This window comes from Canis lupus, chromosome 1 (assembly GCF_011100685.1).
Source record: "Canis lupus familiaris isolate Mischka breed German Shepherd chromosome 1, alternate assembly UU_Cfam_GSD_1.0, whole genome shotgun sequence".
Taxonomy (NCBI): Eukaryota; Metazoa; Chordata; class Mammalia; order Carnivora; family Canidae; genus Canis; species Canis lupus.
Genome location: NC_049222.1, coordinates 122,563,282 through 122,582,073, shown reverse-complemented (window position 1 = coordinate 122,582,073; position 18,792 = coordinate 122,563,282). Strand labels below are relative to the sequence as shown.

Genomic DNA, 18,792 nt, shown 5'->3' with positions numbered 1-18,792 from the left:
ATTCCCGTGCTTAGCGCACAAGATGCCCCCTTCCCGCCGCCACCGCCCCTCTTGGCTCAGCCAAGCGGCTCTAGGTGCCCAGCTCTGCCTGAGAGCAAGGCCCGGGCCAGCCAGGCTTCCAGCACAGCCCACACCTTCCCTGGTCAACCGGGGGTCAACAACCCCAGCCCCCAGCACTCTGTAACTTTCCATACGTGCCTCTGTGGGACTGCTGACCGTTCTGCAGCAGGGGTTCCTGGGCCACTGAAGGCCATCTGGTGGCCCCAGGTTAAGGGGTCCTCTCTGGGAAGGACTTCCCAGAAGGACTAACTTCTTAGTCCTTCTAACCTGGCTACTGTTCTTACCATGTATTAAGCTCCTCAGATGCCCTTTATACTTTATAAGCAATAATGATTGTTAATACAGGACACTTACTATGTGCTAGATACTATTGCAAATGCATTGTGGGTATTAATCCACTTACTCCTCACAGCATCCCTGGAGGTTAAGGTGATTAGAATCTCCCCCCATTTTACAGATGAAATTGAGGTCCAAAGAGGTTAAGGAGCTTTTCCAAAGTCTCATTGTGGACTGATACCCTCTCTAGCCAGCAGCTGGTTTTCTAGTTCAATCTCCAGGCTCCCTCAAGGCCTGAATCCAGAGCTTGGATGCTCTGACCCTGATCCAGGCAGCCATAGAATGAAATGAAACCAAACAGCCGAAGGCGAGCTACCCCAGACAAGTGGCCAGCAGTAACTTCCGGGGACCCCAAGCCTTGCTGCAGCCTGTTTCCACAGATGTCTTTTCTATTGCCTCTGCCAAACCCATTCGTCCTTCTGACCTAGGTGTTGCTTCCTCCATGGAGCCTTCTTGGCATCCACGAGTAGGCTGGATGCCCTTTCCTGCCACCACTCCATGTGGAGTGCTGGCTCCATGTGGAGTGCTGGCTCCTAGAAGTTTCCCGTCCCAGCCCTTATCACTCAGCCCTTATCACTACAACTACCAATCTACATAGCTGCCTCCCTTCCAGACTGGATGTTCCCAAGTGGGCAGGGATCATTAAAGTCTTACTTTGTTTTAAATGATTTTTTTGAAAAACAATTATTTTTATTTTTGAAATGAACATACACTCAGGAAGGTACATAAATCCTAAATGTAGAGCTCGATGAATTTTTACATACGCAACCACGCATTCAGATCAAAGCAGAACACATGGGAAGTGCCCAGGAGGTTCCCTCGGTCCCCTCCCGGTTATTAACCCCACCCCAGGAGTAACTGCTGGTTTCACACTGTCGCTATAGTTCTGCCTTTTCTGAGACTTCAAATAAATGGAATCACACAGTAATACTTTTCTGTGTCTGGCTTCTCGTGCTCACGGTTACGTCTGTGAGATTTCTTTCTTTTTTTTTTTTTTTTTTTTGTGAGATTTCTTCATGTTGCTGAATGCCCCAGTGGTCTGTCCTTTTTACTGCTGTGCAGTATTCCACTGAATGAATATACCACATTTCTGTGTCGACCATATTGTTGATGAGCGCGTCAGCTAGGAAAAAGAACATCTGGAACTCTCATTCTCGCTAGTGGGACAGTAAGTTGCTACCATCACTAAGGAAAAGTCTGTGTCTATCATCGATAACAATGATATATATTGATATCTGTAATACTAACATATGTTGTATTTATCATTGTCCTATATCTCTCATTTACTAAGCACTGAGTGTGCACCAAGCCCTGTAAGCTGTGTTACCCCAATCCTCATAATCACCCTAAGAAGTAGATAGTTGCCTTCTTTGAAATAGCAGTATGGTAGCAGCAACATGATGGGATTATCATGAAGTTGAACACTCTGACGGACTGAGTCCAAAGCTGACGTTTTGGAAATGCTGTTCGTGGTACCTCTTATTGTTATTACTGAAGGACACCGGGCCAGGAGCTCAGGAGCCTGCATTCATGTCTCCCTGAGATAACCTGAGTGAGTCATCTCAGCAGCCTTCAGCTCCAGGCCCCTGGAAGGCCGACATCTGCTAGCAGGGACTTCCGGGGATGACACAGGGCACACTCTTCAATCAGACCCAGGCTCTCACTTCAAGAAGATCCTTATGCTTGGGGGGGGGGGGGGGGGGGGGGGGCGGAACAGTGCATCAGGAAGGGTCTTGGGAGTGTTTGGGAGCCCTCTGCGACATGGGGACCTGCGACATGGGGACCTGCCGCTTCTGCCAAGTTTAGTTCACAAGGTACTTTCAGGTGATGGTCTCGTTGTCCTGGAAGGTCCACAAGGACTTGGCGGCTGTATGCTTCTCAACAACTCACCCACAGAGATGAGCAAGTGTCTCCCTCCCCCACCCGCACCCCCACCCGCACCCGCACCCCGGGACTCTGCCAAGAGCTGGGGGCTGCAGCCCGGAACTCCCGGGAGGGAGAGGGACAGCGAGCGACCAGGGAAACCCAGGAGCACGAGGCTTCTGGCGGCAAGTTGGGTGAAGGACACACAGCGGGGCAGGAGGTGGAGAGGAAGTGCGGGGGGCGGGGTGCTCCAGACTCCGTGTTCACCGGAGACCCTGAAGTTCTAGGGAGGGAAGAGCAGCCCCGAGGGCGAGTGCGCAGCGCAGGGCAGCTCCCGCCGAGGTGAGGGAGGACGTGGGGGAGGACGTGGGGCAGCGGCTGCGAGGGCACCGGGTGGGGCGGGGGTCCGCGGGCGACGGAGCTCCAGGGGAGCCCTGCAGCCCGGCCCGGGAGCCCGACGGGAGCCACCGGGAGGGCTTTCAGCCAGAGGGGCGGCCCGGGCCCCGAGGCCCCAGCCGCGGAGGTGGCGGGAGGGGCCCACGGGGGAGGCGCCGGGAGGTCAGCTCAACGAGTGGCTGCAGGGCGAATGCGCGCTCGGAAGGGCGGGCGGGCGCGCGCAGGGCAGCCGGCGCCCCACGGACGCCCCGGACCCGCGGCTGCCGGCCCAGGTCGTAGGCCCGCGACCAGGCGCGGTGACCTTGGGCACAGGCCCGCCCCGGCTCCCGGCCCGGAACCCTGCGTCTCGGGGGCGGGGAGGACGTGCCGGGAGGGGCAGCGCGCGCGGCGGGGCGACGGCCGGCGGGACCCCCGCTCCCCGCTCCCCGCCAGCCCCCGCGGCCCGGCCCGCACCCTGCCGCGCGCCGTGTTTACATCCCCGCGGGCCGGCCACGCGGCCTCCCGCCGCCCCCGCCGCCCCCCGAGCCCCGGCCCCGGCCCCGGCCCCGCCCCCCGCCGCGCGCGCGCCAGCCGGCCTCCCGCGTCCCGCGCCGCGCCGCACCTCGCGCCGCGCAGGCCCCGTGGCTTGGCCCCGCCCCGCAGGCCCCGCCCCGCCCCGCAGGCCCCGCCCCGGCCCTCCGGCGCGCAGGCCCAGTCCGCTGGCCCCGCCCTGCAGGCCCCTGCCCCCGCAGGCCCCGCCCCCGCAGGCCCCGCCCCCCCGTCCGTAGCGCCTCTGCCCGTCTGCGCGCGTCGGCGGCCTGCAGGCGGCTTCGGGGCCGGGCCCGGGCACTGGGGCGCGGCCGCTGGAGGGCCCTCGGACCGACCGGGGCGGGGCGGAGGCTGGGCGGGAGGGTGCGAGGGCGGGCCGGGGGCCGGTTTCCGGCGCGCAGGGATTTTTAATGTCGCCGCTCTCGGCCGGGCGCGGAGCAGCCGGATCGGCGCCCGCGCGGTGTAGGGGGCAGCGCGGATCCCGCCCCGCCGCGCGCTCGTCGCCGCTCCCGCCTCCCGCCTCCCGCGCCGCCTCCCGCCGCCCGCCGCCCGCCTGCGGACAGGGCTCGGTGATGGCCGGGCCGTGCTCCGGGGCTCCGTGGGGGGGGGGCGAGCCGGGCCAGGGCGCGGCGGGGTCGCGGGGTGGCTCCGGGCCGGGCCGGGGGGCGGCGGGGCGGGGGGCGGCGGGGCCCCGGGCGCGCGGCGGACCCGGCGCGGCGGGTGACAGGCCCCCCGGGCCCATCGGCCATTTTCCCGGCCGGCCCGAGCCTCCCGCCGCCGCCGCCGCCGCCCGCGCGGGGGGAGGGGTGTCCGGGGCGCGCGGCCGGCCCTGCCCCCCCCCGCGCCCGCGCCCCCGCCCGCGCCCTGACCCCCGCCCGGCTTGTGCCCCCAGGGCCCGAGGTCGGCCCCGCGTGCCGCGCCAGCCATGCCGAGGGAGAGGAGGGAGAGGTGAGTGCCCCGTGGCTGCGCGGCGGGGGGAGGGGAGCCCAGGCTGCCAGCGCCCGCCCTGACCTCGGTGCCACCCGGCGGCCCGCAGGGATGCGCAGGACCGGGACCCCATGAAGGACGACGCTGGCACCGACGTGTCCGTGCGCTCCAGGAAGAGGAAGGCAAATGTGGCCGTTGTGAGTACAAAGGAGACAGGTGGGGGAGGAGACCCCCTCCCGGGCCTTACCTGGCGGGGCTCCCCCCCCCACCCCGGGGGCCCTGCCTCCTTGTACTGATTGGGGTGCCCGCAGCCTAACCACCTTTCTCTCTCTCCTCTCTCTGTGTTTTTTGTCTTTGGGCCGTCTGGTGTGTTTCCTTGGGGGCTGGGGGTCGCCCTCCCTTAGTTTTTGCAGGATCCGGATGAAGAAGTTGCAAAAATTGACAGGACTGCGAGAGGCCAGTGCGGCGGACAGGTAGGTTCACGTGCCCACCGGGCCTGGGCGGAGGGCCTGCTGCGCCTTGTGCTTTAGATGGACGCTCGGTCCCCGCTGCCTCCTGCTGGAGCCGTTCCTCTACCGGGGGCCATGGTGCTCATCCATGGGCCGAGGCCTGGCCGGTCGGTGGCATTGGCCTCGGCCAGCCGTGGGACCCCAGGAAGGCGTTGGGTTCCTCACCCGCACCTCCGAGGTTACAGATAACGCGCTGATGTCCCGAAGAACCAGAGTGGACATCAAATAACTCAGTCCTCTCCTTTTGCCCTTGAGGAAACTCAGACTCAGGGCAAGAAAGTGACCCAGAGTCCTGTGCAAGCCAAGGGCGGAGTCCATCCCGGAGCCCTGTCTCCAGGCGGGGGAACTGGGGGAGGGCTCCTGACACAGAGCTCTCCTGCGACTGTGATGCGGGGGTTTGTGTGTGTCCATAGCGACCCAGATTCTCCCCGTCCCCGCTTCTGTCTTTCGGTCCTGGTGCTAAGGACCTCCCTTCCCCCCACCACACGGTGAGCAGCAGGTATGTAACTTCCCCCCTTCTGGAGGTCCTCAGCCTGTCCTGCAGTTACCTACGGTGATGAGGACTGCCGTCCGGGGCTCTGCCTGGCCTCAGCCAGAGTATCAGTGGAACATTCTCTGTCACGATACCTGTGTCTCAACACATTTTTTAAATTGACTAGTCCATTTCTCTTGTCTCTCCGTCATGGAGTTGCCGCCAAATTTCCTGCGTGCTCGTGATATCGTTACAATATCAGCAGTTCCTAGCAGAAAAACCTTGCGTTATCTTCCTACCTCCAGAAATGGCTGGAGACTGTAGTTATGGCTCCAGTAGGGGAAGCAGCCTATCTCCAAACTAGCGGGTCAGGCCTTCTGACCCTATCACGGAGAAAAGCTTGAGTGGGAATAGTATCTGAGCAGAGGGCTCTGGTCCCAACTAGGTTAGCAGTGGGCAGCACGTCGCTGTGTTGGGCACTGAGCAACAGCTGTGGCAGCTGGTTCTGGCAGAGTGAAGGGCTTTGAAGCAGTGGGTGTGCAGGAATAGTTGTCGTCCCTGCACGTAGACCCTAGAAATTAGCAATTCTGGGGAGATCGACCTAATATCGAACAAGGGGTTGATGATTTCTTTCTCATTAGATGAAGAAATACTTTCCTTTAGGGAAGGAAATAAGACATTCCTTTCTTTTCTTTTCTTCTCCTTGAAAAAACAAAAAGCAAACAAACTTTAAGCAGGTTGATTTTTATGAGCCGTGGTAAAATGGCTCTCCACTTTGTGAAACTCGGGATTGCTTATTTTCCCAGCTGTTTTGGGAATTGAAATTTCTGAGAGTGAAGCGAAGGCATCCATATCCACTTGTTGGAGTAGTTTGTTCTCGAGGAGGACCGGAGCAGTGCTAGGGTGCCTAAAATCGGGCTGTGGGCCTGTCCCCAAAGTGTGCACATTGATAGCCGTGGTATTTAAATACTCCTATCATTTCCCACTAACGAGAAGGAATTTTCCTGGTTGTTCAGAGATTAAGGACAACAGGTTTCTGTACGTTTTGTAGAGCAGATAGCTTGAAGATTGCCCATCTATCTATGGAGCACTCGTTCTGGTTTTCCCCTGTGTAGATTCATGAAGCTAGAAGTTTGGGGTAACACAATTATCACACGGAATTTTTGTCAGGAGTTCTAGTTCAGCCCAGTACAGTGGCCTGGAGCTACTTGTGGCGCATTGTGCTAAACTCCTTATAACTCCTTCCTCAGGACACAGAGAACCTTTGAGTGTTACCTTAGGCCTTTCCTAATCAAAAGACTACCCTTTTATCTGAAATCCATTCAGCATATCCGTTTTGTTGTTTAACTTTTTGCAGGAGACCCACCTTTTTAATTGAAGTGAAATCCTGGACTTTGTAGTAGTTACTTCTCAGCACCTGATTCTACATAGGTAGTTCTGTTCTTAGTTAAAAGTGGCATGAGGGGTCGGGGGTGTTTAGAAATAGTCAAAATTGGTGTCTTGCTCTTATCCCGGTCCTTCCTAAAGTCAGATGGATCTGGCCTCTTTGAAACCCAGCGTACACTCGAGACTTCGACTTCATTATTGTGCCTCACGTGCTGGATCCTAAAGGGTCCAGGTTTCCGAACCACTTGTGGCTTGTGGGTCATCCAGTCTGTCTATGCACTGTGGTTTAGGAACTGCTGCCATTTTATCCTCAAAGGCTGCTCTCAGCCCTTTCAGCCATCTGGCTGTAGAGGGTGGCACCCAGCTTCTGCCTTCACAGCTAGAATTCATTCTCGAATGAAGAGCAGCTTGAAGCAGTTGTAATGTGACTCGTTTTGAGTCAAGGAAATGCTACCAGCACATGAGACTAGAGCTGGAAGGGGAGGTTGCCCTTCTGGAACAGCTGTTGGCAGGAGTTGTCATGGTTAATTTGCATGCCCAATTCTTTGCACCCTGGGTGGAGAAGAGCTTTATCCTGCTTTGCTCTCCTCAGCACACTGAAAGTGCTCTGGCCGCCTCTGAAAGTGGCCGGTGTGCTGTGCGCGCCCCACTACCGTATCCTCCAGGCAGCACCTGGAGCCCACATCCCATGCTCATTTCTAATTGTCCCATTTCTTCTCTGGTCAGCCTTAATGAACTGTCTGCTTTAAAACAAAAGGCCAAGAGTCTCAGACTTCCACAGGACTTCCGTGCTGGCGGGATTGTTACTTGCCGCACTGTCCACAAAACCACTCTTACGACTCAAAAAAAAAAAAAAAAAAAAAAAAAAACAGAGCAGCTTGACAAAGAAAACTTTGTAAATGGCAAAAGGACCTTCTTATTTTCCAAATACTGAAAATCGAATAAAATTAAGTACCTAGAATCTTTGAAAGGAAAGCATATTGTTTGCGTTTTTAATGATGGTTTATTCCCTTATCAGTTCTTGGATCCTCATTCCATGCAAGACTTTGGGGGCAGGATTCAAAGGTCTTCAGGGGTATCTGGCTTCTATCTCCACGGACTTCTTAGTATATCCTGTGACCATTCCTGGATTTGGTTTTAACTAGGCAGATATTCTTTTTGTTTTGTTTTGAGTTAAGGAAAACAAAAGGTCCTCGTTATGTAATATATTAGGTAGTCTTGCAACCAGGAGATGTCACATTTGATGGTTTTACGTCTTAAGATGGGGACACTAAATACAGATGGTAATTTACATTTTTGGTCTTTACGCTTGTGAATGTGCGGTGCGCATGTAAATATACTTTTATTGGAATTCTTTCACTTTTAAGAAGTTTTGGTAGATTAGTTGTACCTGTTAAAAAAAAACAAATCTTTGAGTTGTGACCAAATAATCCCACAGCATACCTCAGAGGTTATGCCCAGTTTCTTACCGAGCTGCAGGTGGATTTGTATAGGTGGTGGTGGTGTCGGTTTTTGTACTCCTAAGAGCTGTTTGCATTTTGTCTTAATCCCTCCTGGGTCCATCTTCCTGCTCAGGTACTGGTTTGACGGCGACAGTGTGGAGGATAAAATGCTACTGACTTTGTAGTCGTCTTAGATACTTACTGCATAGACTCCTAAGCCAGTGGCAAGTGAAACGAAAGCTTGGAGTCCTTACTGTGGCTTTTACTTACTCGTTCCATCTTCATCCTCATTTAGGCCAGAATAGGTATTTAGGCCTGGAGATTGCTCTCTAGTGTGAAGATATTTTCTGTTTTACTGGCTGTTCTACAAATCATGAATGTACACATAGCTGGTTCCTATCAAACATTTAAGAATGTGTGTTTTCTTCTACAGCCTTGGGACAATAATCCCGCATGTGAAAACCCCTGCTCCTTGATTCCCACACCTGACAAAGAAGAGGATGAGCCAGCATACCCAAGTTCCGTGTGTGGACCGCAGAGCTTCATGCCCTCCAGAGCCTCGCCGCTGCCTCTACTGAAGTAAGTTGCCTGCCACGTGCCTTCCAGGTCTTTTGCTCCTTGTGCACAATCTCACCAAGTCAGTGTGGACGCATACTGACGCCTACTTCTTGTCTTTCGCTTGGTTTTGTTTCTTGTAGCTGGGCAAATAGAGACGAGGTCTGGAAAATTATGCTAAATAAGGAAAAGACATACTTACGGGATAAGCACTTTATGCAGCGGCACCCCCTCCTGCAGCCCAAGATGCGAGCAATTCTTCTGGATTGGTTGATGGAGGTGAGCTTGAGTCTTCCTGTCGACTGGAAGCATTGACCACTTCTAGAACCTTTGACGACCTCTTTGTGTGTCTTATACCCCATTGACACTTTTCTGTGTCTCCAAAGTACCACTCTTTTGCTTGGGTTCTTCCGTAGAAGAATTTCTGAAGTCTCTTTACCTCTTAGATATTTTGAGGTTGGCATTTAATTTTTTTTCTTCCAAGTTCAAATAATTACAAAAGTTCTCTTTTCCACTGAACTGTAAATATTGATATTTGGTCTTTAATTAAATTGCTTTTGAATCTATCCGGTGGAATGCAGATAACAGCTGTTTGATAGCCACTATCATAAGTTTTAAAAATACATGAACAGGTTTATCTTTAACAGTCAGAAAGCTTACATTGTTCTTTTTTAACTCCTTGGAGTCCATTTGTCTTTCGCCACGGAATAGCATCGTAAGAAAATAATGTATTCAAATCTTTTATTTCTCTGCAACAACTGGTCAAAAGGACAAGTATGACAAATTGTGATGGATAATTGTTAGACATCAAAAGCTATTGTATGGGCAGTGTGCCTCTCCTGGGAGGACGCGTGTGTGACCCAATAGTGCCTGCAGGGGCACCGGGAGGCACCGGGAGCCTTGGGTGGTGGGATGTGGGCTTTCTTCTGTGATGCTGAAGGACTTCTCAGCCAGCTCCGTCTTATGAAAAAGGAAGGACATAAGGAAGTTGAGTGTCTGAGTATTCCCTAAAAACAAACACGGTGAGGTACTGTTTGGAAAGCCTCTACTCCCAGGCTCTGTGCACCCCCGTTAATGCTCATCGTAGGCTCAGATCCCCTGCTGCCAACTCGCTGGGTATGGGTCTTTGTCAGGCAAGTCATTTAACCTAGAATCTTGGTTTTCTCATCTGTAATATTTTCTAGCAGTATTTTCCTTACAGAGGTAAGGACGTGGTATGTGTGAACTGCAGCGTATGTGGTTGGCGAGAAAAGATGGCTCTTCTCACCGTTACTAATTTGCTTGTCTTTCGTTATTGAAAAGCTAACATTTTCTGTACTGAGCTCTTTGGCAGGCCTGCCTACTTGAGACTCCAGGCCTCACACGTGCCCTTCTGGGCCCCCCGAGACATTTTATAATCCCTCGAAACATTAGATGGAGGATGCTTCACTCTCCTAGGTGGCAACTCATTGGACATTGTGACTGAGAAGTTCTACTTTATATACCGCAGTTGATGCTGTATACTTTAAGGAAGGTTTTTCTCAGAAAGTCAACCAAAGAAAGTCATGTAATACCACTGAGAGGATAGGCCAGGGGGTAACCTTCGGGTGCTCGGTGGGACGAAGCTGCAGGCGTGTCGACCATGAGCCAGGCGACGGGTCTGAGAGCTTGTCCCTGAGCGGACGGATGCTCCAGCTTCACTCCCAACCTCAAAGATGCCTCAGCTTGGACCTTAGAAATACTCTTTAGTGATTGATGGCATTTTCTGTGAAGGTTCTGTTTGCTGTTTCTCTGGGGCCTTTTCTCCCTATTCACCCCATGAGATGCAGCGGCACACGGGAAGGCCTGTAGGAGTGGCAGTTTTCCGAGCGCAGTCAGACGTTCGATGGTGGTGAGGAGTTGGGGCCCAGTGTTTCCTTGTCCTCAGCTCCCTCGCGTGCACCCCCCACCCCATCTCCGCAGTCCTGTGAGGTGGGCCGGGCAGGCACAGTCCTGGAGTTAGGGTTTGAGACCATCGTTCAGTCTTCCCATGAAATGCTCCTTCAGCCTATGAACACGTGCTCTTACTGGCATATCGATCACAGAACGTTTAATCCTTCTATCTGAGCTCCATCCAGGTTTTCGCCCCTGCTTGTGCTCGCGGACAAGCAAGGTAACAGTCCTTTCAGAAAAGCAAAGTTCCTCTCTCTCGATTGGGTTCTCTGGTCCTTCACGAAAGCTCGCTGCAAATTTTGTTTGTTGGTTTGTTTTTGTCTCTGTTCCTCAAGTAATTGTTCTAAAACTCACTAAATATTTTTTCAGGTGTGTGAAGTCTATAAACTTCACAGAGAGACATTTTACTTGGCACAGGATTTCTTTGATCGGTATATGGCAACGCAACAAAACATTGTAAAAACACTTTTACAGCTTATTGGGATTTCATCTTTATTTATTGCTGCCAAACTTGAGGTAAATCATTTTCAAATATTTGTTACGTGGCACACTTTGTTTCTTGAGATCTCCTGAGGTGACCGGAAGAGGCCAAATGCTTGTCTGCGTTTTTCTAATTCGAGGTCGTCTGAAGTATAAAGATACGTGCAGAAAGGGCTAGAAATTAACCAAGAAGTGAGAGAAATAGTGAGTGTATGAATCGCTTAGGTTAGTGTAGTTCCTGGTAGCCCAAAAATTGAACTTTGACCCAAGAGGACTACAGTTTTGGTGTGATTAGAAGGGTGGATGGGCCCAACTTTCAAACGTGTTGCTAAAGGTATTTAAAAGGTGACCATTTCAAAAATATCTCCACCGAGTAAAAGCTGTATTTATGTCTATTTATTGGTAACAGTGGGTGTTTCGTTTCTTTCACAATAAATGCACTTTGATCAGTGGAGGAGCTCCTGTATTTACTCCATGGATGTTCCCTGTCTCTTTCCAGGCTAGTGTACTAAAAACAGTAACTTTGGAAGTACATTGTAAGTTAAAACTATTAGAGATTTTTGCTAATTGTTTCTCCCTTTTATTTCCTTTTAGGAAATCTATCCTCCAAAGCTGCACCAGTTTGCTTATGTTACAGATGGGGCATGTTCAGGAGAGGAGATTCTTAGCATGGAATTAATCATTATGAAGGTAGGTTACAAGTTAATTTTTCAGTCCTTTTTTTAAAATGCATACATAATATCTTTTCCACATTCCGTGTGAGTGCATCTGAGAGGAGGTCTCCCGCTGGACACATTGTGGCATGCAATGTGGCTGCGTTTTGAACTCCTTTAGAGGCCTTCGGGGAGCAGAAATGTCTTTTTCTTCTCTCAGCCATTGGTCTCCTTTCTCTCGGTTTTCCCTTAGGCTCTTAAGTGGCACTTAAGCCCCCTGACCATTGTATCCTGGCTGAATGTATATATGCAGGTTGCATATCTAAATGACTTATATGAAGTGCTCCTGCCACAGTATCCCCAGCAAATCTTCATACAGATCGCAGAGGTAAGCGGTTCCGCTCCCTTGGGGGCTACCTACCCCACTGTGAGCCTGAGGAGCCCTAGAAGGGATGGATGGTGGCCGTCCGTGTGCTTCAGCCTCTTTTCTGCTCCACAGCTTTTGGATCTTTGTGTCCTGGATGTTGGCTGCTTAGAATTTCCCTACGGCGTACTTGCTGCTTCTGCCTTGTATCATTTCTCTTCGTCTGAATTGATGCAAAAGGTTTCAGGTACGTTGGCTTTCCGGTCCATTCACAAGGTGGATTAAACTTACAAACCGATTGAGCCTAAAAGTTACTTTCTTTGCAGGGTATCAGTGGTGTGATATAGAGAAGTGTGTCAAGTGGATGGTGCCGTTTGCCATGGTCATTAGGGAGACGGGAAGTTCAAAACTGAAGCACTTCAGGGGAGTTCCCGCTGAAGACGCACACAACATCCAGACCCATATAAACAGCTTGGATTTGCTGGTCAGTAGTGTTCCTTCGTTCCCAGATAAACTCATAAAACTGCCTAACCAGCCTCCGCACGCCTCTGCAGGCAGGCGTCAGATAGGCTAGAAAGACCCCAGTTCTTTTAGTTCCTTGAAAAAGAAAACTTGCACTCAATAGATGCGATGCCTAAGTAGCACGGAGACCAGAGACCTTGTCCATCGCTCCCGGCCGTTTGTTTCCCCCGCTGCCACAGAGGGCACGCTCAGCACGCCGACCCCAAAGGACCGGGTCTTCCATTTTCACGTTTCTCGCTTTTATTCCCAACAGGACAAAGCCCAAGCAAAGAAAGCCATATTGTCTGAACAGAATCGGATTTCTCCTCCCCCCACCGGGGTCCTCACTCCCCCGCAGAGCAGCAAGAAGCAGAGTAGTGGGCAGGACACGGCGTGAGCACACCAGCACTCTCCACCAAAGACCGTTGGGCGGGCGCGCCGCTCCGAGTTCTCTGCCGCGCCGTGGCTGAGGCGCGCGTTAGCTTTTACACATATTTAAGTGGAAGAGCGCGTCTCTTCTGCAACCGAAGTGTTTCCTTGGATGGCATTGGACAGGGAGAAGTGTTTTTTATTAAATGCTTAGGTTTTTTTAAATAAGTGGGTCGAGTACACCAGCCACCTCCAGAACACCAGTGAGTGCTCCAGATGCTGCTAAGGAGGGTGATACTTGACTTGATTGACTATTCACGCAGATAACAAAGGCTTGAAGTTGCAGAGCGCCGTGTTGCTCTTGGTCTCCCCTTGTGTGTGCTGGGTTGTGTGCTGTTGAGCGGGGCTGGTAGTTGTGAGCGTTGTGATGTGGAGCCCACACCCAGCGGTGCTGGGGGCCTGCCCTTTTCACACTATCCGTTGACAATGTATAATGCCTTTGATGAACTGTTGTTTTGTAAGTGCTGCTATGTCTATCCGTTTTTTTAATAAAGATAACACTGTCTTTGAGACAGCTGGTTTTATGAGCTATGTCTGATCATTCAGTTAGAAGTCATCTTCGAGTGTGGCTCTATCGAAGTCTCTTTTTTAATTTCATGCTTCTGAAAGCTCACACCTTTCAAGCAAATATATTTAAAAGAAGACTTCTGAAGTGAGCCTTAGGTACAGCCTCCAATTTGGCCTTTCTTCCGCATTGCCCTGCGCAGAGGCTGCTCAGGTGGGGTTCGCGGGCGGGCCGTGGCGGCTTGAGAAGCAGTGTCTGCATCCAAGGGGATTCTTAGGTATCATCTCTGCCCTGCAACAGGCCCAAGGTCATACAGCATCTGTAACTGGTGTTAGTACTGTCTTTGTCCTTACCCATGTCTTAACCTAAAGGACTTCTGTTTGGAGAATTTGTTAACAATGTAGGAGGCTTAAAACTCATACTCCAAAGACGAAAATGTAAAATAGAATCCTATGCAGCTCAAGGCCAGACGTCGCCGTGTGGTCTGATCCCTGACCGCTGATGGAGTCCCCAAGTGCCTTGTTAACAAGGAGGTCCCCGTTCAGCTCACACTGCATTTTGTCGAACATTCGCACAGCGGTCTTGTCAGGTTTTGTGTCTCACTTCCTTGCAATGGTTTGGTGTATGTACGGGTTCATAAGAAGGGAGGGTGAATGAGCAAATAAATCCCACTTATTTTCAACTTGGTATTTTATCTCATTTTGCAAAACTCTAAAGGGGAAAAACAGCCATTTTAAATCATTTATGTGAGGTTGGAGAGAGACCCTACTCCTTTACATTGTGATGTTACAGTTTGGCAAGTTTTATTTTTTTATGTATTTTTTATTTTTATTTTTTAAATTTTTATTTTTTAAGATTTATTCATGAGAGACACAGAGAGAGAGAGAGAGGCAGAGCCACAGGCAGAGGGAGAAGCAGGCTCCCTGCGGGGAGCCCACACAAGACTCCATCCCAGGACCCAAGATTACGCCCTGGGCTGAAGGCAGACGCTCAACCCCTGAGCCACCTGGGCATCCCCCTGGCAAGTTTTAATACAGTGTCCTAATAAATGCATTCAATATAAATCTACATGTAATGGTATTTAGTCAAATGTTACTCCAAGCTAATTATTTCCTCATTGGAGGCAGAGATGCTCCCACCTTAAAAAGCAGGGAATTTTTAATGGTGACCGTGTGTAAGGACTTTCTGGAAAGATCCTAAAAAGTGGTTAATTTACATTTGGCATTTTGTGTGCAAAATTATGGCACTGAGAACATTTCGGTTTCCAAAGCCTTGGATTAGTTTCAGGGCTTGACACACGAGGGGACGTGGTCTGAACGCAGGTCTGGGGTAGCACTTCAAACACGCTTTGGCCCTTGTGTCGCAGAGCGTGGCCGGACCTGCTGAAACGATTATGCAAACCTGAGAGTGCTGCATTTCTGGACATCAGGGCTCTTTGTTTTTGTTTTAGTAATGGCAGTGTTGCCACGGGCAGCTCTTTTAATCATCGGTGCTAATACAGGATCCGGCCTGGGTGGATGAGTGAATTCATAGTAATGCGTCCTGTGGCTCTGCCAGGAACCCTGACAGCCACTAGGAAGGAACACCAAGTTTCCGTGCTTCAAGGAGCTCTTCCTTTTGCCTTGTGCTTTTTCCTTTAGTCGTCAGCACAAACGTTGGTCCCTCGCTGGTCGGCTCTGCATACGCATTTGCTAAGTCACTATCTTTGTTCTGCAATTCAGCTAAGCCCAGCTGAGGCCAGGTGATGCCAAACCGACGACATCAGGGTGAAAATGGGAGCTCTGGTCAACCTGGGTGAGCAGAGATGGTGAGCAGAAAGGCCCCAGAGAAGGGGGTGGCTTGGCCCCTGAGTGCGACTTCCTTGTGTTAGGGGAGAAAGAGCAAGTTATTGAACCGACGGTGAAGGCTGACTGGATTGCGGTCGAGCAAACCACATCCTCGTGTCACGCCCCGGCCCACAGGTCCCTCGCCAGACCTCCCACAGGTGCTCCGTGTCTCTGTCCTCTGGCCGGAGAGTGAGAACACCGGTCCTCGGGTAGTGGGTGTTGACGGCCTCCCAATGCCATGCTCCCCGGGGACCTGCACGGCTCATGGGTGCGTGGATTTCACACCACGTGGCTACGTGGTGCTAAGGTTCACGCGGACGTTCAGCAGAGGAGTAAAGCTGCTGAGCCCTTTGAGATTTGGAGCAAGATGTACCCCCGGCCTCTCCGACACAAACGAGATTGGAGTTTATTCGGGCAAAATGAGGCTCTAGCTCAGAGCAGGGTTGCAAAGAGAAATCAAATCTGATAATGTCTAGTCATATTTACCCAACCGTGCATTTTCCTACCACATGCTCAACATTTTGAAATTCAAATCACATTTATACCTTGGACATTGTTAGGAGACTATTTTTATCCGTGCTGTAATCATCTAATTGGCTGATTACAGGTCTCAAATTGCCACAGAGAACTCAATTTTTGAAAGAATTGTCCTGTTTGATCAAATATGTTATTCAAGCAAAGCAGTCATTGTTGCACAAGGTTACCTGCCAGCCGGAGCTAACCAGGAGTAATAGCATTAGCAGCCTACACTTAAAATCAAGCATTAGCTAATCTGCCGGGGACAATGGAGTCTTAAATATAATTTGCCGCGGATACTTCAGTCCCCGCGCTGACAGACAATTGCATTTCGTATTCAATGAGCACAGATTTTTCCTACCTCATCCCGATCCCTAACGTGACTCCCGGAGCCTGCGCCGCGCTCGGCTGCCCGGGCCCCCAGGGACCGTCCCCCGGGAGTCGGGGGAGGGCGGCGCCGTCCCCTGTCCAGCCCGCGCCCCCTCCGCACCCGGCCCGCCCTGCCGCCTGCCCGGCCGACACCAAGTCCCCAGAAGGGGCGGCACGGACCGCAGCGGGCTCAGCTGCTGGGGGCGGCCGGGCTGCGAGCGGGTGCCCTCCCTTGGGAGCACCCCCCCACCGCGGGGCACCCCAGCTCTGGAGGTGAAAGACTGCGGGGTGCAGCCGCGGGGTCAGGGGGCCAGGGCCGGGCTCCTGCTGTGTCTCCCCCTTCCCCCCCCACCCCCGGCCCCTGAGTCAGCCGAGGAAGCAGGCGATGAGGCGGGGAGGTGACCCCGCGGCCCTGGCGGCAGGGAGCTGGGGGCCGCGGCTCCGGGCACCGGGGACCCGCCACATGCAGCCGCCCTTCTTCCCGGCCCGCCTCTGCACCCACCACGGAGACTTCTGTCCCGCACCTCTGCCTGTAGCCCGCCCGCAGCCTCGAGGCCCTCACCGCCACCGCCACCAGGGACCGCCTCTGTCCCGGTCCTCCTGTCTCCCGCTGTGGGCTTCTGTCCCCAGGCCGCACAGCGCCCTGCCTGAGGCCACCCGAGGCCAGCTGAAGCCAGCTAAGGCCACTAGAGGCCACCTGAGGCCGCCTAAGGCCACCTGAGGCCACCTGAAGCCAGCTAAGGCTGCTAGAGGCCACCTGAGGCTGCCCAAGGCCACCCGAGGGAAACCCTGGGGCATCCTGGCCACACCCAGCGCAGGCTGACTGCCCCTTCCCTCAGCAACTCCTGCCCTGTCCCCTCCCTCCAGCCACACGCCAAGTCACCAAGTCTCGTCCCTTCCAGGCCTGACCCGCCGCCCCCACGGTCCAGGCCAGCTCGCCACGGGCCGGCCGCCTCCCAGGCCCACTGCCCACTGTGCAGCTCCCGCTGGTCGGCCTCCGCCTGCCGGCGCCCCAGGGACCGCGTCCTTGGCCGTCCCCGGGGGGATCCCTTACTCCACGTCCATTGTTCACGCCCAGGGAACTGGGCCAGCAACATGCGACACACACGGGGACCCAGTCGGCTCACCGGCCACCGGGGACCGTGGAACTGCACAGTGGGGTCGGTTCACATGCACCGGCGGGCGCCAAAGTTCAAGTGCAGAAAACACCACGACTCACCTGAAGACCCAGCGCCGGCTTCACGTCACTTTTCAAGCAACGCGACGTTAAAGACGCCACGGAAGGGCCGCCTGCTCTCATGTCCCCGCCCCCTCCCACCGCCTTCCTTGCTCCTCAGAGGAAGCAATCACCCCAAGGCTTGTGTGCATGGTTCCCACACGTATTTTTTAGACTTTTGTCATTTATATTTGGCTCCATAAGCCACAGACTTACAGGGACACTACTCTGGGTGTCCTAAAAGCTCACACAAGTAGAATCACACCGTACCGACCATCACACCACTTCCTGTTCTCTTTCAACCTTATCTTCAGGACGTACCCACATGGACACGGGCAGGGGCGGAATTTTTAAATCTTTTATTTATTTTTTTAAAAGATTTGTTGTTGTTATTCATGAGAGACACAGAGAGAGGCAGAGACACGGCAGAGGGAGAAGCAGGCTCCATGCAGGGAGCCCAACGCGGGACTCGATCCCAGGTCTCCAGGATCACGCCCTGGGCCGAAGGCGGCACTAAACAGCTGTGCCACCCAGGGATCCCTTTTTTTCTTAAATTTTTAACTGTGGTGAGGTTTCCCCTTGTGTGAATGCCCCGCGGTGTACATGTTCCCTCCCAGGCTGGCCCACAAGCCGGCCACCGCCGCCGCGAGCACCCTGTGCGCATGCGTGCCGTGGGTGTGTACCCCTCCAGGGCACGTCCCCGGGTCCAGAGTGGCCGTGTCAGAGGGCAGGTGCTCCCGCGGCTTCACCCGACGTGGTCGGCCAATTCCCCAAATGGCGCCCGTTTCCACTCCCAGCCGCGGGCATCACAGTCCCTGCCTTCCCACGGCTGCCCCCGCGCGCGTGCCGTCTCTTGACCCCGTGAGCGCTGCTGTTACTGAGCTTTCTTGGGTTTTCTCTGACTACAGGAGAAGCAGCACGTGTTGGATATGATAAATTAGACTTCCGCCGACACGTACAACGTCGAAAGTGAAAAACCCCCGGAGGTGCCATTCCTAACAGTTTTGGCTTTGAAACAGCTCCAGAATCTTTCCTGTGCGTACACTAACCCACGAAGGCGCAAAATATTTACCGAGTATTTGGTCCACGACAATTGCATCCGATCATACCTCCGAAGTCATTTAAAACGCACCTGGCCTCACAAACCCAGCCCGTCGGGCTCTTTCCTTTTCAGTGACCTGTGGCTTAGCCCAGGATTTCAGGGCCCGGCACCTGCGGGCTCGCCGGAGACTCCCCCTCCCTGAATGAACAGGGCGATGTGTGGGTTCTTACCCGTGGAGTCACCTTCGTTCAACCTCCTGCGCTCCCACGCGCGGGGAGTACTCGCCATCTTCCACTTGCAAAGGCCCAGCATTCACGTGGAAAAGCCGGACTCCGCGGAGAGGAGGCAGGCCCCTGCTGCCGTTCCTAGTGTTTCCTCCGGGCCAAGGAGCCACACGCCATCGAATTCCAATTCCCGGAAGGGTCACGGGAGTGGGCTGACTTACCAAGGCCCAGACTCCAGCGCATCATCAGACAGAGAGCTAGGTGGACAAGCCCATCCCTCCC

General features: G+C 53.4%; 1 protein-coding gene across 2 annotated transcripts; it reads left to right on the top strand.

Moving 5' to 3' along the window:
* The first annotated feature begins 2,528 nt into the window (after positions 1–2,528).
* Positions 2,529–13,336, top strand: CCNE1 (cyclin E1). 2 transcript variants are annotated; one of them, XM_038529534.1, is made up of 12 exons: positions 2,529–2,601; positions 4,076–4,131; positions 4,220–4,307; positions 4,515–4,583; positions 8,353–8,498; positions 8,618–8,753; positions 10,755–10,901; positions 11,460–11,555; positions 11,772–11,906; positions 12,018–12,129; positions 12,209–12,366; positions 12,658–13,336. In XM_038529534.1, the coding sequence occupies exons 2-12, from the start codon at positions 4,109–4,111 to the stop codon at positions 12,778–12,780; spliced, it is 1,233 nt and encodes a 410-aa protein (XP_038385462.1). In that variant the 5' UTR covers positions 2,529–2,601; positions 4,076–4,108; the 3' UTR covers positions 12,781–13,336. The 2 variants fall into 2 exon arrangements, with proteins under 2 accessions (XP_038385462.1, XP_038385463.1); XM_038529535.1 differs by lacking the exon at positions 2,529–2,601 and adding an exon at positions 3,736–3,752.
* The last annotated feature ends 5,456 nt before the right edge of the window (positions 13,337–18,792 follow it).